At 40.8% G+C, this 22,287-nt stretch overlaps 1 protein-coding gene across 1 annotated transcript; it reads right to left on the reverse strand.

Annotated features, from left to right (window-relative positions):
- Window positions 1-1,676: 1,676 nt before the first annotated feature.
- LOC124258077 lies at window positions 1,677-21,537 on the reverse strand. Its single transcript, XM_046692149.1, has 12 exons — window positions 21,204-21,537; window positions 15,127-15,290; window positions 14,405-14,542; window positions 12,902-12,924; window positions 11,813-11,844; window positions 11,076-11,133; window positions 9,543-9,636; window positions 8,755-8,866; window positions 7,920-7,965; window positions 7,622-7,692; window positions 5,567-5,681; window positions 1,677-4,347 (listed from the first exon to the last, which is right to left on the reverse strand). Exons 1-12 carry the CDS (start codon window positions 21,413-21,415, stop codon window positions 4,144-4,146), a joined length of 1,269 nt encoding a protein of 422 aa, XP_046548105.1. The 5' UTR covers window positions 21,416-21,537; the 3' UTR covers window positions 1,677-4,143.
- Between the last annotated feature and the right edge of the window lie 750 nt (window positions 21,538-22,287).

The following is a 22,287-nucleotide window of genomic DNA, read 5'->3' on the forward strand; positions in this document are numbered from 1 at the left end:
TCTGGGCAAGTATGAACTCTGATAATTATTTTAATCAGTAGTTATTACATTATTTCCATACTGTAGTTCTTTAATTCATATCTCACCATGTTGTATATGGAGTGAGTGAGTGAGTTAATTGGATTTAGCGCCGCTTTGAACGATATTCCCGTTATACCAAGGCGTGTCAGCTTACTGTTGGGGGTAATCCCAAAAGTCTCAGGCGTTAATCACTAAAGAGAAACTAAAGAGCAAGAATTGAGCGTCCCAGATAGCATTCGGACGTTGGCCCAACGTTGGCAATGTTGGCAAATCCATTGCCAAAGTTGAGCCAACGTCCGAATGCTATCTGGGGTTGACAAAACTTGAAACAAAATCTAACAGAATCAGGATGCGAACGCAGGGTCAGTGGTAACATTTCGTTGAGTATATATAAGATTTTATGTTGCTTTTTATGTGGCATATACTTATCAGGTTAAGAATCATGCCAGAACGCCACATTCCAATCCATGCGAATAACATTTCTTTTGTGGGGCTCGTGGCTCCTAATTGTCACCTTATAGCGGGACAATGAAACTGAACACAGGTCAGTTTCGATATTGTTCTCACAGGGATATCTACGTTTATACATCTTGGTACCAGGCTCTGTGAAGGTCTGGGTAAGGATTGGGTTTCAGCATCCCATAGTTCAGCGACAAAGGAGATAGAGTGGTCAGGCTTGCTGAGACGGTTGATGCTTGCAATTATGTAAATCGAGACCTATATCAGTTCTATATCAACTATCACTCAGTACCTATCAGTTCTATCAGATTTCCACAAAATCAGTTTATTTATAACATCTTTTATGTATGCTTTCAACTAGACATGTGTAGAAACGGAACCAAACAACCTCTGTGTGCCTCTCAGTATTTTCCCAGCTAAACTATAATCCAATCCTGTCCGTAACCAATGTTTGATATTGTAAGCAACGTCCCGCCCTGCAGAGGTACCATGGTATGCATAGCTTGCACGGGGCTAGTTCTTTTTATCCCGAATTCCACTGTTTTCTAGCCTGTAAGGCAGTTAGGATTCACTCCCATACTAATTTATCGCTATTCTTCGTCTTATAAAGTCAGTGAAGCTTACGTAAAATTATCATGACATTTCTTACAAGATGCGTTTGTTGGGGAAAATTACCGCCGCATTTCAATGCTCCTCTGATTACATAATGAAAATGTTACAGATTGTATTATATGGTGGCTGATTTGGGCCACACCATAAAGCAATGGCCCGAATCAGCCACCATAGTATTAGGTGAAAATCATTAATTTTGTGAGGAGTTATAATGTGAAAAGAAAGATCGTGTTTTGTTATACGCAGTAGGCTACTTGGCAAAATCCCAGTTGGGTGATGGCGGTCCATAATATTATAATCTCGGCATATCCACACCATCCAGTACATCACTGGCATCATGAACATTGGTAGGGACCTATGCATGTTTATATTCGGAATAATTAATATGGCGGACTAGTATTGGTTGCTAGGCACTTTTATTCTCATCCGGAATCCCCCCGATAGACAAAAATAGGTTGTTAGGGGCCTGTATTCCTGTCCCGAATCTCCATGGCAGACAAGCTTCGGTTGCTAGGGAACTATATATATATATTCTTATCCGGAACCTCCAGCGGTTAAAGAGATGAAACAAAAATACACCATACTACAAAGCGTATCATTTGATATTTATTCGAAAAATATATATGAACTGTATACAAATGTGTAAACAAAAATGAAATTTGATGATTATTATTTGCAAAAGCATCATAGCGAAATCTATGAGGGGCCAACCATTTCATTTTCTTTCTTTTTTTTGTGTATGTTTTTTGGATTTTTTTGCAGGAAGATAGTTTAAGAGACAGATTTACAAAACATACTTTTCACACACCCATCATGTCCAGCAAACAGTTATTTCTGGTTATAAAACATTTCTACCCATTCAAAATGGTCGGCTCCTATAAACGAGACGGGGAAAAGTAACCGGCGCCTGACCCAGGAGCGAGGCTTCTCGGAGTCGGCATAAGTCCAATCGAAGTACTACTTATGATTAAAATATTGAATCATAAGCATGTGTTTATGAACCAATATCAAAGTGTGATGATACCAGGTGGTCGCAAAAAATAAGAGTTTAGTGCCTCACCGGTGTAACCTATCCTATTAAGCAAATGCAAAGGTCAGTCAATATTTTTGTTCATCTGAAAACCCCATGAAAACTATGCAACAGGTCAAACTTAGGAGTTCTGAGTTTTAGTTTTACGCCGCTTTCAGCAATATTCCAGCAATATCACGACCGGGGATACCAGAAATATGCTTCAACAAATTTAGTAATTGCTCCGGACATACATGTCTGCCGTACAACATTTTTAAACCATTAAATGTCGTAACCATGGTAGCAGGAAATCTTCGTTGAAAGAGCAGGTACGATTTTACCTAAAAAGCTGTGGGTGTTATTATCATGAAGACTATGGTACAGGAAGGTACATTTAGTAGAGGCATATTGTAAACACAAGACCTTTATGTAAATAGAAGAATGCCAAACCAACACAGATCGACACACATTAGGCCTAGTCATAACAACCTGATATTTAACACAATACTCATATTTAACGATTGTGTTTAAAAATGGCATTTAGTGTCAGAAACATTATGAACAAACCAGAATCTTAAAGTAAACAACTCCACGATAACATCAAGTTGTAACGGTATTACATCCGTCCTCCGGAAGCGCTCGTTAAATCATCATCATCAATTAATTAAGTACGGGCACTGCGCACAGTGGAGGTAGATTGGGAATCACGCATTGGTTAATTTATGAATATAGAAATAAAGTCATAACGGTGGAATACGCACATATGTCAAATATAGTGAGAGATACATTCAAGCATATATGTTTCTGCAACTGCCCGGGCAAACGTGTCCTCCAGACTCAGGAAGCATGGCTGTATGCTAGTAGACACGCTCGCCTCAGGCCTGTCTCCCAGACCCAAGATAAACAAAACAAAAGGAGTCCAACTCAAGTCTAGACATGTGTCCTATCTACAGAGTTCACAACCAACATTAACGTTCTTGAGTGACAAGAACAACCGGTTATGGCGCATTACAAAGTGTCAAGCTGTAAAAGTGATTAAGTGTTTCTTGTCATTGTACTCGCTATCATTAAGACAAGGTCGTACGTTGAGACATGTTGTATATGTAGATGTGTCATACGTTCATGACGCCACAGACAGACACACATGACACAGACACCGTGGCAGAATTGAACAACACCCATCGTTAGAGATGTCTTAATAATCCATGATTGCATTCAAATTTGTGTATTAAATTAAGTATATTGTAAAAAATACACGTCATATTTGAATGTAGACCTACAAAACTTTGACGTATTTGGAATGTTTGCTGAGAATATATATGTATAGACTGTTCAAGAAAAAAATAAATACAAGGGAAATATTCCTTATAGTCAGTTCTAGATTATCCATCTTGAACATGTAGTAAGGGCCCACTTTGAGACGGGGCAATCTCAGTAAAATCAAATTAATTTACATATACACTAAATGATTAAAGGGACACTGATCTTGATCAATTCCCCGGGGCTGGTAGTTTCTTTTGTTATTCGATGGTAGCTGCAGTGAGAGTGATTGAGTGAGTTTATTTTTACGCCGCTTTTAAAGAATATTCCAGCAATATGACGGCGGGGGACCCCAGAAATGGGCTTCACACATTGCACCCATGTGGTGAATCGAACCTGGGTCTTCCGCGTGACGAGCGAACGCTTTAACCACTAGGCTACCCCACCGCCCCTAACTGCAGTGATAACTCAGATACGATGTTAATAAGATTCGAGACGGAGACATTGCTTCTGTGTAATTAGCATGATAGAAAAAGGATGAAATTTAAAAAATGTTGAAACATTTAAAAGTGTACAGGAAACAAATCGTGATTTAAACTTGCTAAGACATTTGTGCCGGACAACACTGTTCCTTTAACAATGTTTTGGCCTGTTATTTAATCGAATTCTAGCTACATCATCAGGACAACTAACAAGTTATTTTATCTTGAGAAGCATACCAAGACGGAATAATCAAGAACTATTTTGCTATCATTCAGTATGCTGGACGGGAGACACCTTCTTCAATCGCTGGAAAACGTCACATATCTGTTCTGATTGATACGGCCTTTGACCCCAGGCTCCTTCTTCGATTCAATGGTAACGCTGAATCCGTCGCCGGCGAGGGTGACGTTGACGGTGGTGAGACAGGTGTTGCTGGTGACGTAGAGAGGGAGGTCAAGTTCAGTAAGTACGTCGACGTAGGTCCCTCTCTCCGCCTTGAACGACTGGAACATGCAGAACAGTAGCATTACTACCGTGACCTCTGCCATGTCTGTCAAAACCTGGCAAATTTATACATCTCTATGAAAATGTGTGAAAGTATATAACTACACATTTGTCCTCGTGGTTTGGCTTTACAGGTAGGTATCATTTATTGTGGGTTTTTTTGTTTGTTTTTGTTGTTTTTTTGTTATATTTTTGGGGGTTTTTTTTGTTTGTTTGTTTTTGGTTTTGTGGGGTTTTTTGTGGGGTCTATACATTTAATTACTTAAATGTGTTTGTGTAGTATATATATTGTGTCGTGGGTTTTTAAAGTATTTTGGGGGTTATGTAAAAGTCAGAAATCGGAGAAAGGTATACAAATAGTACAATTTGAAAAAAACAACAACATTATGCTATGTCGATTAGGTATGGCAACTATGCTCTGATGAAATGGTAAATTCGACACCCTTATCGCCGCCTCTACTGAAATATATTGAGTGAGTGAGTGAGTGAGTTGGGTTTTACGCCGCTTTTAGCAATATTCCAGCAATATCACGGCGGGGGACACCATAAATGGGCTTCACACATTGTGCCCATGTGGGGATTCGAACCCGGATCTTCGGCGTGACGAGCCAACTGAAATATATTGACCTTGGGGGTTATGAACGATGCATGAATCATCCTACACATTGATTCTGTGCAAATATAATTTGGCAACATATTACAGCTGTGACTCATATAAATGACTCATATTCACATGACTGGATAGTTGGTTATTTGAGACAGTACGGTAAGAATTAGCCCAAGCATGGTGACGCTTTCATCGTATGCATGTGCATGTTTTGGAATAATATCTGACTGTAACGACGTATATAAACACATGTTCCTACATTAATGGATACATGGTGACCATTTGTAGTTACACGACATGGCTTCTACATAAAATATGCCAATAAAATACGTGACCGATCAATATTTATATAGGGGGGGGGTGTCAAAGGGAACCTGGGAGAGTCAGCGAGAGTCAGTTCACCCGATCTCCCCTCCGACCACTGGATCCCGTTAGTCGCCTCTTACGACAGTCATTTGTTGCTGAAGACTAATTCTAACCGGATCTTCACGTCTGATTATTCAACTAGTCAGTACTAGGACTTGATAACTGCCAACAAGAACAACACCACACTCCAACCACACAGATAGGCAGTACAACAATGTATTAAGGAATTTAGACAGCCCCGTCACCTTCAGGGCATTGAAGACATCAAACAGTGCCTGGTACGTGACCCATCGCTTGCTGTCCACCACCGGCTTGGACTGTCCGCTCGGAGCGTCAGTCTCAAAGAACAGGAGCCCCCATCTGTAGTTGAAATACATTTTGTTAGGAAAGAATGTCCGAAGCTCTTATACGTGATGGCAGGATTTGAATTTTGTTAAAGGTTGTCAGGCTCTGCTAATACCGTCACGTTAGCAGTAGTTAGTTGAGGGGGCTGTTTGACTGTGTTCCTGGTCAAATATGTCGTGTTGAAACAAAAGAGAACAAATATTACTACAGGGGAATAGCTTTGTCCAGTAGAATGTATCCTTAGTCATACAGTCAAACACCGTTGTATGGAACGTTGTTGAGCCGAACGTCCGGTTGTCTCGAAGTGAAAATTTGTGCCAGCGTATTCCTTCTGTAGTCATCACTTTACGGTTTTGTCGAATCTCGGATAACTCGAAGTATTTGTGTAAGTCCCCATGCTATGCTAAAGTAATTTGTTTATTACCGAAGTCGTCAAATTGAGAAAAATACACCCAAATCTACTTTCAAACATAGGCTAGCTACATGCCGTCGCCTATGTAGAACGCAACGTCATAATAATGATGATAATAATAATGCATATGTATATGTGCGCCCAATCCACCTCGACAGACATGCTCAAGGCGCTACAGTGTCAAGTATGTACATATGTACAGAAGTGATACTAGAGCACATTAAGGGAGATACTGCTGGAAGAAGTAGGTTTTAAGTTTGGACTTGAACAGTTTTGAGGTCATAAGGTTTTTGAGGTTTTGAGGTCATAGAAGAAACGTGACGTCATAGCATTGTTCATGACGTCACCTCACCATGACAAAGGGATATTTTGCCCTAGGGCATCGTATGAAAAATATTAACCCCGATATTTTCGCCCTCGTACGTAATAAATGTATATATGGCCGACTGTATGAAATAGGTGACTCACAAAGGAGCACTTAAACTAAAGCATGACGGGAAATTTCGGCGAGGAGGTAGCTTTTATACCCACTTAAAGCTACGCAAAGAGACGTTACCATGCAACAGACCGAACCCCTTCAGAAAGTAGCTCAGCTGCTGTTTGTCGTGCAGTGTTTGATCACGTGAAATACAGCTGTCCGTTATTGGTGACCGACCAAAAGCAGCGACTGTCAGCTTGTCCCACACAGAGAATACTCAGAGTAATATCTCAACTCTAGCATGACCGGTTTATGCTGCATGGGAGGAGAATAAATACCCTGGTTTGTAGAGGATGGGGTTTACAAAGATCACCACCTGCTTTCTTTGTACATCTACAGTGGCAGCAGGAACATCATACACCCTGTATTGTCGAGGATGAGTTCTACAAGGACCACCACCTAACATCAAACACTCTGTATTGCGGAGGGTGAGTTCTACAAGAACCACACCTAACATTAAACACCCTGTATTGTGGAGGATGAGTTCTACAAGGGATCATCACCTGACATTAAGCACACCTGTATTGTGTGGAGGCATGAGTTCTACAAGGACCACCACCTAACATTAAACACCCTGTATTGTGGAGGATGAGTTCTACACCCTGTATTGTGGAGGATGGACCACACCTAACATGTAACCACCCTGTATTAAACACCCTGTATTGTGGAGGATGAGTTCTACAAGGATCACCACCTAACATTAAACACCCTGTATTGTGGAGGATGAGTTCTACAAGGACCACACCTAACATTAAACACCCTGTATTGTGGAGGATGAGTTCTACAAGGATCACCACCTAACATTAAACACCCTGTATTGTGGAGGATGAGTTCTACAAGGACCACCACCTAACATTAAACACCCTGTATTGTGGAGGATGAGTTCTACAAGGACCACACCTAACATTAAACACCCTGTATTGTGGAGGATGAGTTCTACAAGGATCACCACCTAATAGTAACATTAAACACCCTGTATTGTGGAGGATGAGTTCTACAAGGACCACACCTAACATTAAACACCCTGTATTGTGGAGGATGAGTTCTACAAGGACCACCACCTACTTGCTTGGTAGATGCAGATTGACGGCTCCCGTCGGGTTCCATGAGTACCAAGAGGCTTCAGTTCCGGGTTTCTGTAGGTCAATACAAACATACAGTAATTCCATACATTTAGAGGTGCCCAATCTGTACAGGCAACAAAATCATGTACAGTATGAAACTTGTGTAATATTCGTCTAAAACCCAAAAGGGTTTGAAAAACACAGTTTGTAGCTTTCGGGGTATGCGCTACTGTATACAGATGTCTATATCTGTCTCATCTTATTCCCATAAAGAGCGTGGATGTACATTCTACACCCACCTGTTGATAAGACCCGTTTGTTAGCGCTTCCACGTCATATCTGGGCCTGGAAAGAGTCAGATATTATAATCTATTAACACCATTGCTGACAGAAGTCCCGCTCTTTATGTGAAATGCAGTTTTATGAAAACAAACATATTTCAAAGAGATTATTTCGTTTTATTTATGTTTTAGTGAAAAGAAGCAAGTGAAAAACAAGATCGGATCAGCAATAATGAGAACATAATGTTGTAGCGCTGAGGTTACTTTGTAGAACACACCCTGGCCATGTCTGACAGATGGTTTTATGCTGCTAAAAGATAACTCCGTCATAAGCTATCAAATTTGAATAACTTTTAAGTGATGTTATGGCAGTTATTAAAGAAATATATGTAGTGCCTGACCGTATTGATATCAAATATCACAGTTTAACTGATTGAGTAAAACTATTTTGGAATTAGTTGCCCAAAACATGTGATAATGTTTCGATATCGGAAGTAATATGCATTGTTATATGCAGGCTATACATATAGATTGATACGCGAGATTGTTTTTGTGTGTAAAAAGGTTTTCATTTAGAGGAAATGATTCTTTGGCAAAAAAATATCTTAATCCTGTTTTGACCAATCATTCTCAAGCATTTTTCATGTCCTGGTAGAATAAACATTCTCATCCACTGACCATCATCCTTGCCCCTATGCGAACACATACTCATTAACGCAGTCGTCATCGTATTAGTGAATGCGCTACCCTAAAAGGATATCTATCATAAGCCACATCTCTCCGTCCACACTTAATACACTACCTGGCAAGAATTATAAACCACATCTCTCTCCGTCTACTCCTAATACAATACCTTGCAAGGATCATAAACCACATTTCTCCGTCCACAGGGGGGCGGTCTGATCTGCTGGTGTTCTGACTCAGATTGGCGAAAGGGAAGGACATCTCGATGGACCAGAATGTAGCTGCCAAACGGTGAAACCGTTGAAGGTTCAGAAGCAAGCATGAAACGTCCGTATATGGGTATAAACTTGATGCATGGAAATAATAATGTTATATCTTTAATATCTAAGGTTCTAGCAATATTCCAGCAATATCACGGCGGGGGACACCAGAAATATGCTTTGCATATTGAACCCATGTGGGGAATCGAACCCGGGTCTTCGGGGCGACGAGCTAACGCTTTAACCACTAGGCTACCCCAACGCCCCAAACACGTTATTGACAAAAATTATGTCTGTTTCATAAATTATTCCGGATGTTTTCGGTTTACCATGCACGTGTTTGTGACCACCGTGAGGCGGGGTACGTCCACCTTGTGGCGAACACCAAGTAATTATAACCTGTTATCATCACTATTTGATATTGATTAATATAGTTAAAACGTCAACGCCAGGGAATAACCAGCCTCAATTATCCATTGAAACAGATTCCATGAGTCATAAAAGGCTAAACAACCGTAGACATTACATGAATTGATCAATAGAAATCCGTAATGACACCAGGTGTTCGCAACAAATGTTTATGATATATTCGGTTTCCGGATTCCGTTTTTTAACAGACATTTCCTACAGTTATCGGAATGGTTTTCTCGCCGTTATTGACAAGGCACTGTAGATATTTGACCGGGATGTCAGGTACCTGGAACCGTGGCGTTGTTCACCGCCCCATCCGTGTACACCCCCTTCTGTTGGATGCCCTCCCAGTCCTCCCCAGTCCCTCCGTCCATGTACGCCTGAAAAGGGAGTGAGTAAGGACGATTTTACACATCTTCCTGCAATATTCCTGCAGTAATACGACAAGGGCCACAAAGATTAGGGCATCACAATATGCCTTTATTGGGAATCGCATGGCCCCTTTCTCTGCACTCCTCCCTCGTAACAAATAGTGAACTGTGTCAAAATGTTTAATAGTTTCTTAAAGAACTTTTTGGGCGGAGAAAAATTTTCAAATATATGAAAGCTGTTGGGTATTAGTAAATGATAAACATGTGTATTTATATATGTGGCAATTTTGTACAATGGCAATTCATCGGTCCGTTTCTGACTCAAACGGACTGTAGTGTTCAATGCCATATCAGAATTATTCCAGCTATTTGTAAATAACCGGGTCTCGACCAGACAATAGGTTATTAACATTACGAGCATCGATCTACGCAGTTTTGATACGATGACGTGTGTCAACCAAGTCTGCGAGTTTGATCACCCGATCCGTTTAGTCGGCTCGAACGACAAGCAAGGATTGCCGAAGACCAATTCTAACCCGGATCTATGTGAAGAATAATGGTGTTTTATTGGCCCCTGTGTCCTGTCCACCTATTGTCAAACAATACACTCTTCACACTTGTACATCATCTTAATAAACGATACAACTCCAAACCAGTCATCTTACTAAGCCTTTTTCTTTATTCTTATTTACAAATATTCCTCAAGGAGACACTCTCTAGGCCATATTGACCATCCTATCCGACAAATTTCCATAAAATATTCCTGATAAACATGACTCTATAATGTGGAGATTTATGCAGTTACTGAGTAAATTGATTCATGAAACGGACGAGACTCATCACAGTGAGAGTTCACGGTGTACTTAAGATCACATTCCCGCCATCCCAGGCAACCGAGACCTTCTGGGCGGAAAACACCATCTTACTGGTCCAAACCTGATGAAACATTTTTGATCAGGGAGGTGTAACGAAAACAGAAAGGATTATTAGGCCCCCGTCATTTGTTATGTGTTTCCCATCTCCAGACTCAACTAGCCTGAGGGCGGGCCCTCTTGGGATTTTTGTTAAAATAAACAATCGGTTTTCACTAATTGTGTAACTAATTATATTGATTTTGAAAATTTAGGTTACTTGGTAATTGTCTTTATTCATGTATGATGTAGATCGAGTCGCTTTGCTTTGGAAATATTTTTAAAATATGATAAACATGGGTGAAAACGCTAGAGCTGACCCGTTTCTTTTTAGCGTGCATGAGTAAGAGTATTTTTATGACATCATTTATTACACTTAAATATATTTATTATTTTTCACGCCTGAATGAAAATTCCGCGGGGTTCGACAGGAGATCGGCAACACAGAAAAATACGGACAGCATTACCACTTTTGAAGACTGACATTACCGGACAAATCGCTGACAACAAGTCATCAACCCACTTGACCCGACTTACCCGTGATAGTATGAGATCCCAGGTGGTGCCCAGGGCGTTTATCTCTATCTCTTTGTACCTGTACCAATGTAAGTATAGTAGGCAAGATATTCTTAATGGATGGTCCGACCTATTCCTAACTATAACATACATGGCACATGAATGAGCTCGAACGATGATATTTATATATTCGGGCCAGGAAATACATGTGAGTGTTATTTTGCAGTAAATTGATTTCTAAATATGGATCTAAATAATTCAACATGGCCATGATTTCCATCATGGTCATTCCTGGCCCTTAATATAAACTGACTGACTGACTGAGTTTAGTTTTACGCCGCTTTTAGCAATATTCCAGCATCATCACGGCGCGGGACACCTGAAATGGGCTTCACACATTGTACCCATGTGGGGATTCGAACCCGGGTCTTCAGTGTCACGAGCGGACGCTTTAACCACTAGGCTACCCCACCGCCCCCTTAATATAAACGTAAACGCTAGAGAACAAACAGACTCGATCATCCACAAACAGATTCATCCGCAAAAGGCAAAATGGCGGTGAAAATTATGTGAATGGATCACTGAAAATGTAATGACACCCGGTGTTCGCGAAAAGATATATTCTGGCCTACCGGCAGCACCAGCATGTAACATAAATGGCACATGTTTGGTAATAATTGTGGATTTAATAACTTTGTAAATAATAATATTGACACACAGATTTCGCATTTTGTGGATATTGTTGAGAAGATACTCACATACTCATACTGTTATCAACATCAAAGAACACCTGAAAGAGCAAAGATCCTTGATCAATAATAGTCAAAAAGATTACATTACAGTGAATACACCTACAAGTCTGAACGAAACATTGTTTGTGATCCACGCCTCTGACTGACTCAGTTTAGTTTTACGCCGCTTTAGCAATATTCCAGCAATATCACGGCGGGGGACACCAGAAATGGGCTTAACACATTGTGCCCATGTGGGGAATCGAACCCGGGTCTTCGGCGTGACAAGCCAACGCTTTAACCACTAGGCTACCCAACCGCCCCTTCCACGCCTCTGAGGTACAACCACATTGACCACTAGAGTCACGCTTTCCGACCATCAGTAGACGGTGATGGGACTAACTGCATTAATAACTCCCTCCGTGGTCTAGTGGATAGAGTGTGGCAGCCTCAAACCAGGCATGGTACTTTTTGTTACCCTGCCTGGCGTCCGGCTTTAAGGGGATAACACACGGCCAGATGTTGTACAAAACAACCTTAGCGCAACGACAGTCTTTAAGTCTATGTTAAGGTATGGAAGTTACGATCACCTTAGCCCTAAGATCGCTTTTTACAACGGCACCCTGGGTGCTACGGCAGTCGTAAGTCTATGTTAAGGTATGGGAGTTACGATCTCCTTAGCCCTAAGATCGCTTTGTACAACGGCACCCTGGGTGCTACGGCAGTCGTAAGTCTATGTTAGGGTATGGGAGTTACGATCACCTTAGCCCTAAGATCGCTTTGTACAACTGCACCCTGGGTGCTACGGCAGTCGTAAGTCTATGTTAGGGTATGGGAGTTACGATCACCTTAGCCCTAAGATCGCTTTGTACAACTGCACCCTGGTTTATGTGGTATCAATGTTGAAACTGTGGCATGGTACCTCAGTGTCATAGTACCAAATCTATAAAAGAATGTCTATTTGTCATGGCTACGCATGCACACACGCACGCACGCACACACGCACACACACACACGTGTATGAGTTAAATAATTTGAAACGCAGCCTAATTCCGTATTTCACTCGATTAAATATTCACTACATTGGCTAGCGGAAGCGTTGAATATATGACTTACCTCAAATGCATTTTCTTGATATACTGAAATTCAAAAAGAAACGTATTGTATTACATATATGTGTTTGGTCACGTAGGTTTTGTACGTTTCAGCAGCATGTTTGTCAAGAAACAAACCTAAGTGTTCACGAATGACAACTACTGTGTGCAACGTGACAGACTGACCTACGGTTAAATTACATTTGTGACGTCATTCCATTGTCTGTTCGCTCCATTACTTTTCAGGAATGGAGCGATGTGTACCAGTTTCAAAATAAAACCTTCATTTTGTCATTTTGACATTTAATTTTGACAACAGCAATATTCCCAATACTTCGAATGTAATTTAAGTAGGGTAATATCCTCGTAACTCTCCATTCCTTAAAATAATGGAGCCAAGGTGCCTCGGCCCTACAAGGAATGGGGATATTACCTTCCACTTAAATTACATTCAAAGTATTGGGAATATTTCTGTTATCAAAATTAAATGTCAAAGTGACAAAATGAAGGTTTTATTTTAAAACTGGTACAAATCGCTCCATTCCTGAAAAGTAATGGAGCGAACAGACAATGGAATGACGTCACAAATGTAATTTAACCTCTACGAAATACACTGAAGTCTCACCACAGTTAAACACTTCAAAATACATGTGCAACATAAAACAGCCAGGGCCACTCAATATGCAGTTAACGAGAGACAGTAAAAGCATAGCATAAATCTTACAGTATAAATAGGGCAATTTAAACGACTTAGTCTATGGCGTTTATATCAAACAACGCATTAGTATATAAACACTCTCGATTCATCGGGCTTATTACAGTATCGACGTAGCGTTGGGGCTGTTATACTTCTAAATGAGTGAGTTGGTTTTACGCCGGTTTTAGCAATTTTCCAGCAATATCACGACGGTGAACACCAGAAATGTGCTTCACACATTCCACCAATTAGGGGAATCGGACTGGGGTCTTCGGCGCGGCGAGCGAACGCATTAACCATTAGGCTACCCCACCGCCCCACTTCCAAATGAAGAAAGTACACCCGCATGTGATCTGGACAAGCGGGACGTTGCATTTGGATGTGTTTGGTATTCCTGTCTAAATAAAATACAACATATCTTAACTTATTACCTCCCTTAGCACTCTGTGGTTACTTAGGAGAAGGATGCGAACTGTAATCACGTGAGAGCGTATCTGATAAGGGTAGGTGAGATTGATTTGACGCCGCTTTTACCAATAGTTCAGCTATAACACGGCGGGGGACACCAGAAATGAGCTTCCCATTGTACTCATGTGTGAAATCGAACCCTAGACTTGGGCGTGAGGGGTGAACGCTTTAACCACTACGCTTCCCCACCGCCCCGATAAAGGATAACATATATACCCTGTATATTCCTGCCATATATATGAGAATGAAGGATTGACTTAAATGCACGAAAACCTCAATTACTGAAATTGTAAGATATTAGCTTATTTCAGCTGTTCTCTTCCCAGGAATCAGTCGGTTGTGTCTAGTGTTGTTACCTACTTCGCGAGTCTTTTTCTGTCATTGTTGCCCAGATGTGAGGTTCCTGCAAGTAGGCGCCGACATACAGCAGTTGGTCGTCCCAGCGGAGTTTCACCTTCGTCTCAACAGGGGGCGCTGGGAATTGAGGACCCCGGATGTCTAGCAACATTGCAGTTGTAAATTATGTATACATATATACAGCATTGAGTAATTCCATTACATTTTAGACACTTTTCCAGCTTTATTTACGACTACGAGAGACATATACTTAAAAGAAACTTTGTGAAGTAAATGAGTCATTTATATATTATGCACATAAAACACAGATCACCTTGCGTGTCGCAGCGTCACGTGACACCCAGCGACCACATAGCGTGACGTGACACCCACCGGTCATATAGAGTGACGTGACACCCACCGGTCATATAGTGTGACGTGACACCCATCGACCACATAGCGTGACGTGACACCCACCAGTCTTGTAGCGTGACGCAACACCCACCAGTCATATAGTGTGACGAGACACCCACCGACCACAGACAAAACACATCCACCAGTCGTGTAGCGTGACGTGACACCCACCGACCACATAGCGTGACGTGACACCCACCAGTCGTATAGTGTGACGTGACACCCACCGACCACATAGCGTGACGTGACACCCACCAGTCATATAGCTAGACGCGACACCCACCGACTACATAGCGTCACGTCACACCCACCAGTCAAAAAGCGTGACGTACCCATAAAGTTTTCCGTCCAAGGTACCTCCTTCCAAGCATCATCGTCGAGTACCCCGTCGACGGTGATGGTTTGGCCGTTCAGGTGATTAGCCACATAATGACGGGGGAGTTCGGGGGAGCATGATGCTGCTACATTAGCCTCCTCAGTACATTTGGAGTTGCAACTGAAACAACAAACACAACCAACAAATTATCAGGGACTGTATTTTGCTTCCTTCCCGTAACAACATCTTGAATGGTAATGACGTAACGTCATCTTCAAGATGGCGGCCATGTAGAATGTGTTGTTTTTTCCTTCTTCCTTCAATATAGACGACAGTGCAAATTACCCTTGCTGGTACCATCTTTTCAGCAACTTTACCTGTAATCTGTAACCTTAACAATGTTTTATTAGCACTGCAAAAATATACCTTGTTTGGTTATCGTTTTGGAAATATCTTGATACCTGAGATAAAACCATGTATAACAATCTTTGTCAGCAACGAGCTCAGTTTTGTTCCTCTCGGTGCTGTCATTCATCAGAAACAAAATCGAATCCCGGTGATTATTATTTCAATCTAAACTGACGTTCAAAAGAAAGTACTCACCTGATTCTTTGGTAAAATATTTTCTTTAAAACAGCAGTAATTTTAAAAGTGTTTTGATTCTGCCTTGTCACAAACATTGTGCAAGTGGTTCCAAAACACCAAAGATATTGTACCCAATTCCAACATTGCTAGCAAAATATTTATGGTTTTAATGGGAATAGTCCCAAAACACCAGCTGTCTATTTTCCTATGTACGTCAATATATATAGAAGGTCTTGTTAAACTCCGACGTAGCTTTAATTCAAATTAAATTCCGATTACTCGAGAACGGAGTACATTGCGTGTACAACCACATGATAATAATGATATACATGGATGTAACTTCATGAATATTCATTCATATACGCAAAACATAAAGACATATGATAGAATTACTTTACATGAATATGTAACAATGAGTGTGATGCTTGTTTCTGAGCCTCTGAGACGTGGCACGCTATATCGATTCACCATCTGTGGGTAGTGTCAGTAACTTGTTTATGCAAACCGCTACACACTGTAAGTTTACAAAGGACATTCTGATACAGCGCATGTTTACCAGATACATACGATGGTAAGTTAAATAGACACGCGTTTGAAAATTTAGTATTTTCATTCTGTCCCGCCTGACACAAGAGGATTGTCGCGAGAGTAAACATCCCGCAAATGCTGTATGCGGCGAAAGCTACAGTCTCAATTCCTTGTGTCAACATCATCAACTTGAAACATCAACGGATGCAGTGTACGCATGGCCAGTAACGTGACCACCACACTGGCCATACTGGATGCCTTCCTTGGTCAACACTGACCACTATTGTTTTGGGGAATTGCGTTTGTAAATATCACAGCGTGTATAGACCTATAAAGATGAACTTTCAAATACAAAGGACAGGAACTCATAAACTGATAGACTGACGCTTGGTGTCTCAAAGTGTATAATTTTGATAAAAACACGATGTTTTATTGAAAAAGAGTCCAGATGAGAGAGGAAATTTTGGATTGATGAACCTGAGGAAAATGTAGACTTGCTTCAATTTACGTGAAAGAGAGTGAGTGAGTGAGTGAGTTTAGTTTCACGCCGCTTTTAGCAATATTCCAGCAATATCACGGCGGGGGACACCAGAAATGGGCTCACACATTGTACCCATGTGGGGAATCGAACCCGGGCCTTCGGCGTGACGAGCGAACACTTTAACCACTAGACAACCCCACCGCCCCAGTGAAAGATGGGTTGGGAGGAAGGGCAAAATAACACTGTTCAGGGACTGTGAAACAGATTACTAAGGGGGAAAAAGGGAAAATACAACACCCATGTTTGACGGGGGCTATTAATGAAACAGGAAATGGGTATTCAACGGAATATAGGTATCATATTTGTTTTGAAATTTGATTTTGCAGTCTTTCAACCTCGAGACGCTACATTAACATCTGTCACCTTTTTTGGTCAATTTTTAGGAGTATACTTTCATATGCCCGCCAATTTTGTGGACGGACTATTTAGTGGTAACTGTCGTCTTGTCACTTGTTAGCAGCTTGAGAGAATGGTTATCATTTTATATGTATAATATTTTAGAAACTTCAAAGATGTATGGAACCTCGTTTTTCTACAGGCGCCTGTACCTCAGTCAAACACTTGCTCGACAAGAGTAGAAGCACACGTTTTCAGACAAAATTTGCAGAAGGGCGAAAAAACTCCCTGTCGGAGGGAGAAAGCATTTTGTGAAAGGGCGATGAATATGTAGACGTAATAATCGTATGATTCGTTATACCTATCTCTCCATGTAGTTATAGCTGTATAAATCAAATCACAAACACACGTGAACCACTCTAGGTAAACGCACCACGCAATAACATACCTTTCTGAAAATAGAAACATAAAGAACGAGTAGACACATACATACGAGAAAGTCTGTTTACACGAACGCGCTACTTTCATATATAGGCAAATACAACACAATCAGGTACGTCGTGACGATTGTCGGTAGTACTTTTCCTTCCTCTTGAAGTTGTCATATAAAATATTCTATAAATATTGTTTTTATGAAAAGTGTATTTGTGAATTGTTTTTCATTTCGAGCAAGGTAACGATGTATCCGTGCAGTTGTTAAGGTAATGGAGTTTTTGTAGAAGAACAGTATATACTTATATGTGGAAATCGAGGTGTCAGGATTTGTCATGAATAATTTCTTAAAAGTCATGTGCAGTTGAGCACACATGTCGTGGAGAATACGTAACCAGGTTACTTTATGTCGGCTTGTGTGACAACACTGAACCTTCACTGTGCCTTTACGTACCTCAGTTCATATTTGCTGTTAATTTAGAGAACACATGTCACGCGGGAAAAGTGATATTTATGAAAACGATTAGCTATACAATACAAATTAGTTGACTTGTTGTTACATTACACGATATCATGGAATTTAATTCTGTGCTGGTGGGTGACTGAGTATATTTGTAAGCCGCTTTTAGCAATATTCCAGCAATATCCCGGCGGGAGAGACCAGAAATATGCTTCACACACTGTATCCGTGAGGGGAATCGAACCCGGGTCTGACAGCTGAACGCTTTAACCACTGGGCCAACCCAGCGCCCCTAATGTGTTGGTGATTATTACTTCCTACAGTCCCAGGTAGGACCCAGTCGGCACCCACATTAATTCGACTTACAGCATGTGATTATCACATGTGCATGTATGTACAGTTAGATCTCAATCTACATACACAGTGTAGCATGTAACTTGTAACCAGGATCATTCTGATGTAGTGTTTGTAGTGTTTCACAGTATTCCAGCTTTATGGCGGCGGTCTGTAAGTAATCGTGTCTTCACCAGACAATCCAATGGCTGATATCATAAGCGTCGATCTACGCAGTTGGCCACCTAACGATAATCTTGAGTTGAAGAAGACTCCATCGGGTGCAAACATCATCAAAAATTTCACATCTCTGAAATCAAACCCTGCCAATCACTTACCCAAATCTCAGATGAATATATTATTGAGTATATTAATCAAATTTAGCTTTAAAAGAAATCTTGTCAGCGAGATCTGACCACCATCGCAAAACAATACTAGTACGACATATCACTGACGCGTGAGTTCACTGATACAGCAAGCACAACATTGTGATTCACCAGTTCCTGGAGTAGATAAAAAGACAAACAAATGTTTCGTTCTGAAAGGAATGTAAACTTAAGCGAAAACAGCACGCAAAGGTAAGGAAACGTGTTAAAACGGCCCAAAATTATGAAATGCAACAACTGTATGAGATATGTACCACGGTTATATCACAGCTGTGTGATACATGGACCACGGTTATGTTCCAGCTGTATGATACATGTACCACGGTTATATAGCAGCTATATGATACACGTACCACGGTTATGTCACAGCTGTATGATACATGTACACGGTTATATCACAGCTGTATGATACATGTACCACGGTTATATGGCAGCTGTATGATACATGTACCACGGTTTTGTCACAGCTGTATGATACATGTACACGGTTATATCACAGCTGTATGATACATGTACCACGGTTATATAGCAGCTGTATGATACATGTACGGTTTTATCACAGCTGTATGATACATGTACCACGGTTATATCACAGCTGTATGATACATGTACCACGGTTATGTCACAGCTGTATGATACATGTATCACGGTTATATCACAGCTGTATGATACGTGTACACGGTTATATCACAGCTGTATGATACATGTACCACGGTTATATCACAGCTGTATGATACATGTACCACGGTTATGTCACAGCTGTATGATACATGTACACGGTTATATCACAGCTGTATGATACATGTACCACGGTTATATGGCAGCTGTATGATACATGTACCACGGTTTTGTCACAGCTGTATGATACATGTACACGGTTATATCACAGCTGTATGATACATTTACCACGGTTATATAGCAGCTGCATGATACATGTGTACGGTTCGAGCATAGCTGTATGATACATGTACCACGATTATATCACAGCTGCATGATACATGTACTACGATTATATCACAGCTGTATGATACATATATCACGATTATATCACAGCTGCATGATACATGTACTACGATTATATCACAGCTGTATGATACATGTACCACGATTATATCACAGCTGCATGATACATGTACACGGTTATATCACAGCTGCATGATACATGTACACGGTTATATCACAGCTGTATGATACATGTACACGATTATATCACAGCTGTATGATACATGTACTACGATTATATCACAGCTGTATGATACATGTATTTGGTTGTGTCACACCTGTATGATGCAGGTTCCACGGTTATATCACAGTTGCATGATACATTACACGGTTATATCACAGCTGTATGATACATGTACACGGTTATATCACAGCTGTATGATACATGTACACGGTTATATCACAGCTGTATGATACATGTACCACGGTTATATAGCAGCTGTATGATACATGTACCACGGTTATATCACAGCTGTATGATACATGTACACGGTTATATCACAGCTGTATGATACATTTACCACGGTTATATAGCAGCTGTATGATACATGTACCACGGTTATATCACAGCTGTAAGATACACGAACACTATTAATTAACGTCTGTATGGTACATGTACACGGTTAGTTCACAATGTTATGACACATGTACGCGGTAACGCCCAAGTTGTATGATTTATGTACAGGGTTATATTACGGCAGTCTGACCTGCACGACTACCAACTTCTAAACGCCAGGTCTGAAATACCCCAGTGTTGTCTACAGCATGTAAGAAATGTTTTTGTGAATCACTTCCTTGTAACTTGTGATAAATGTTTCACAACTTCGCGAGGAAGGCTTGTCAAATGCAGGTTGTGACATTTACCACGCTTCTGAACAGCAAAGTACATTTCATGGTAGAGACGTTGATAACAGTCCGACAAACTGGGACACAGCAAGCCAGCACACAAAGACGGTTAAAATGTTTAACATGACTATGTCAGGCTATGTATAACTGTTAAACGACATGGCGTACCTGTGTGCTAGCCCTTTCTGACTTGGCGTTTATAAATATTAATTTGAATCGGTTAAATGACTGGATGCATTCTTCAATCCCTAGACACACGTAAACACAGACCACAGTACTGGAGGTCTCCACAACCCATCCATAACACTAAATCATTAAAAACATAAGGAAGTTGCCATCAATGGATATACAAACAAGCATACCCGATTCCGTTTAGAGAGATCTGGTTGTTTTCCTAAAGTCCATATGCATTAATACAATGCATTTAAAGTTGTCAGTGAGTCACAATCAATCAGAAGTCAGAATTTTCTACAAATATTGCACAGGATATACATCTAAATGAAGTAACTGTCTGAGTTGAATATATTTTTCTGCTTTTATCCATATTAATAGTTATCCAGGCCAGCGACGTGTACTGTATGTGACAGACCCGCTACTCAACTCGTGAGGCGTGTCCATCTCGAAAACATTTCAAACAATCTTACCTCTTTTGATAATCGGGGATGGGAATAGGGATAGCGTCATCATCTTCGGCCGGGGGTCTGACCAGGTTAAATATCCAATGCCTACCCCTAGTCCAAGACAGACAGCGCAACCGATCACCCCGATGACAATAGCGGTCCGTGGAGACCCCATGCTGTATGAGCAAGTATCCAGCTATAGCTACCTGCGGGATCCTGTTGTGCGTTGTAGACATGTGGCAGGGAGGCGTTGGGAGATTAAAGTTGCTGCCCTCGGGCTAGCGTGATGAGAAAAAGTCCATGAAGACGGCAAAAACTGTCTGTATGTGCGACTCTTGGTGTGGGTTGTTGACAAGTGGTATTACCAGCTTAACCAATTAGCTATTGTTATTAGTGAGCAGAAATAGACTTAGTGGCTACATAGCTCACCTTGTGTGAAAGTGCAAATGTTTGGTTGTACAAGTCTTTATAAACTGGAACCAGCTAGGTATATAGGTAAATTCTGTTTTGTTTTTGTTTTAGTTTTTTTCTCAACAAAATAGTTTTCGTTCAACAAAAAATAATTATGCCTTTTCAGAACATTCAGTATGTCAAGGTAACAAATTATTTAGAAGACAAAATTTGAGGACAAATTAAGTGCGGTGTGCTTTTCTCTTATGGGACGAAGTTTTTGATGAAAGCAAATCATATGTTCTTTTGTGTTTATATGTTAAAGGAGTTTAAAAAATGTTTGGTTCCATCTGAATATTGATCAATATGAAAAGGAATATACTTTTACCCTGTTTATCAACTATAGAAGAGGTCTTTACATGAAACTGCGACCCATAAATATGCTCTTCAAAAAAGAAGAAACGCAAAGCCTTCATTTTTAGACTGACTGAGTTTAGTTTTACGCCGCTTTTAGCAATATTCCAAGCAACATCACGGCGGGGACACCTGAAATGGGCTTCACACATTGTACCCATGTGGGGATTCGAACCCGGGCCTTCAGCGTGACGAGCGGACGCTTTAACCACTAGGCTACCCCACCGCCCCATTTTTTAGAAGAATTTTTGCATTAGTATAAGAGCTATTATTTCATGTAATCCCAATGGTTAAAAGGTGAAAA

This window comes from Haliotis rubra, unplaced genomic scaffold (genome assembly GCF_003918875.1).
Source record: "Haliotis rubra isolate DU_JTF1 unplaced genomic scaffold, ASM391887v1 Scf681, whole genome shotgun sequence".
NCBI classification, from domain to species: domain Eukaryota; kingdom Metazoa; phylum Mollusca; class Gastropoda; order Lepetellida; family Haliotidae; genus Haliotis; species Haliotis rubra.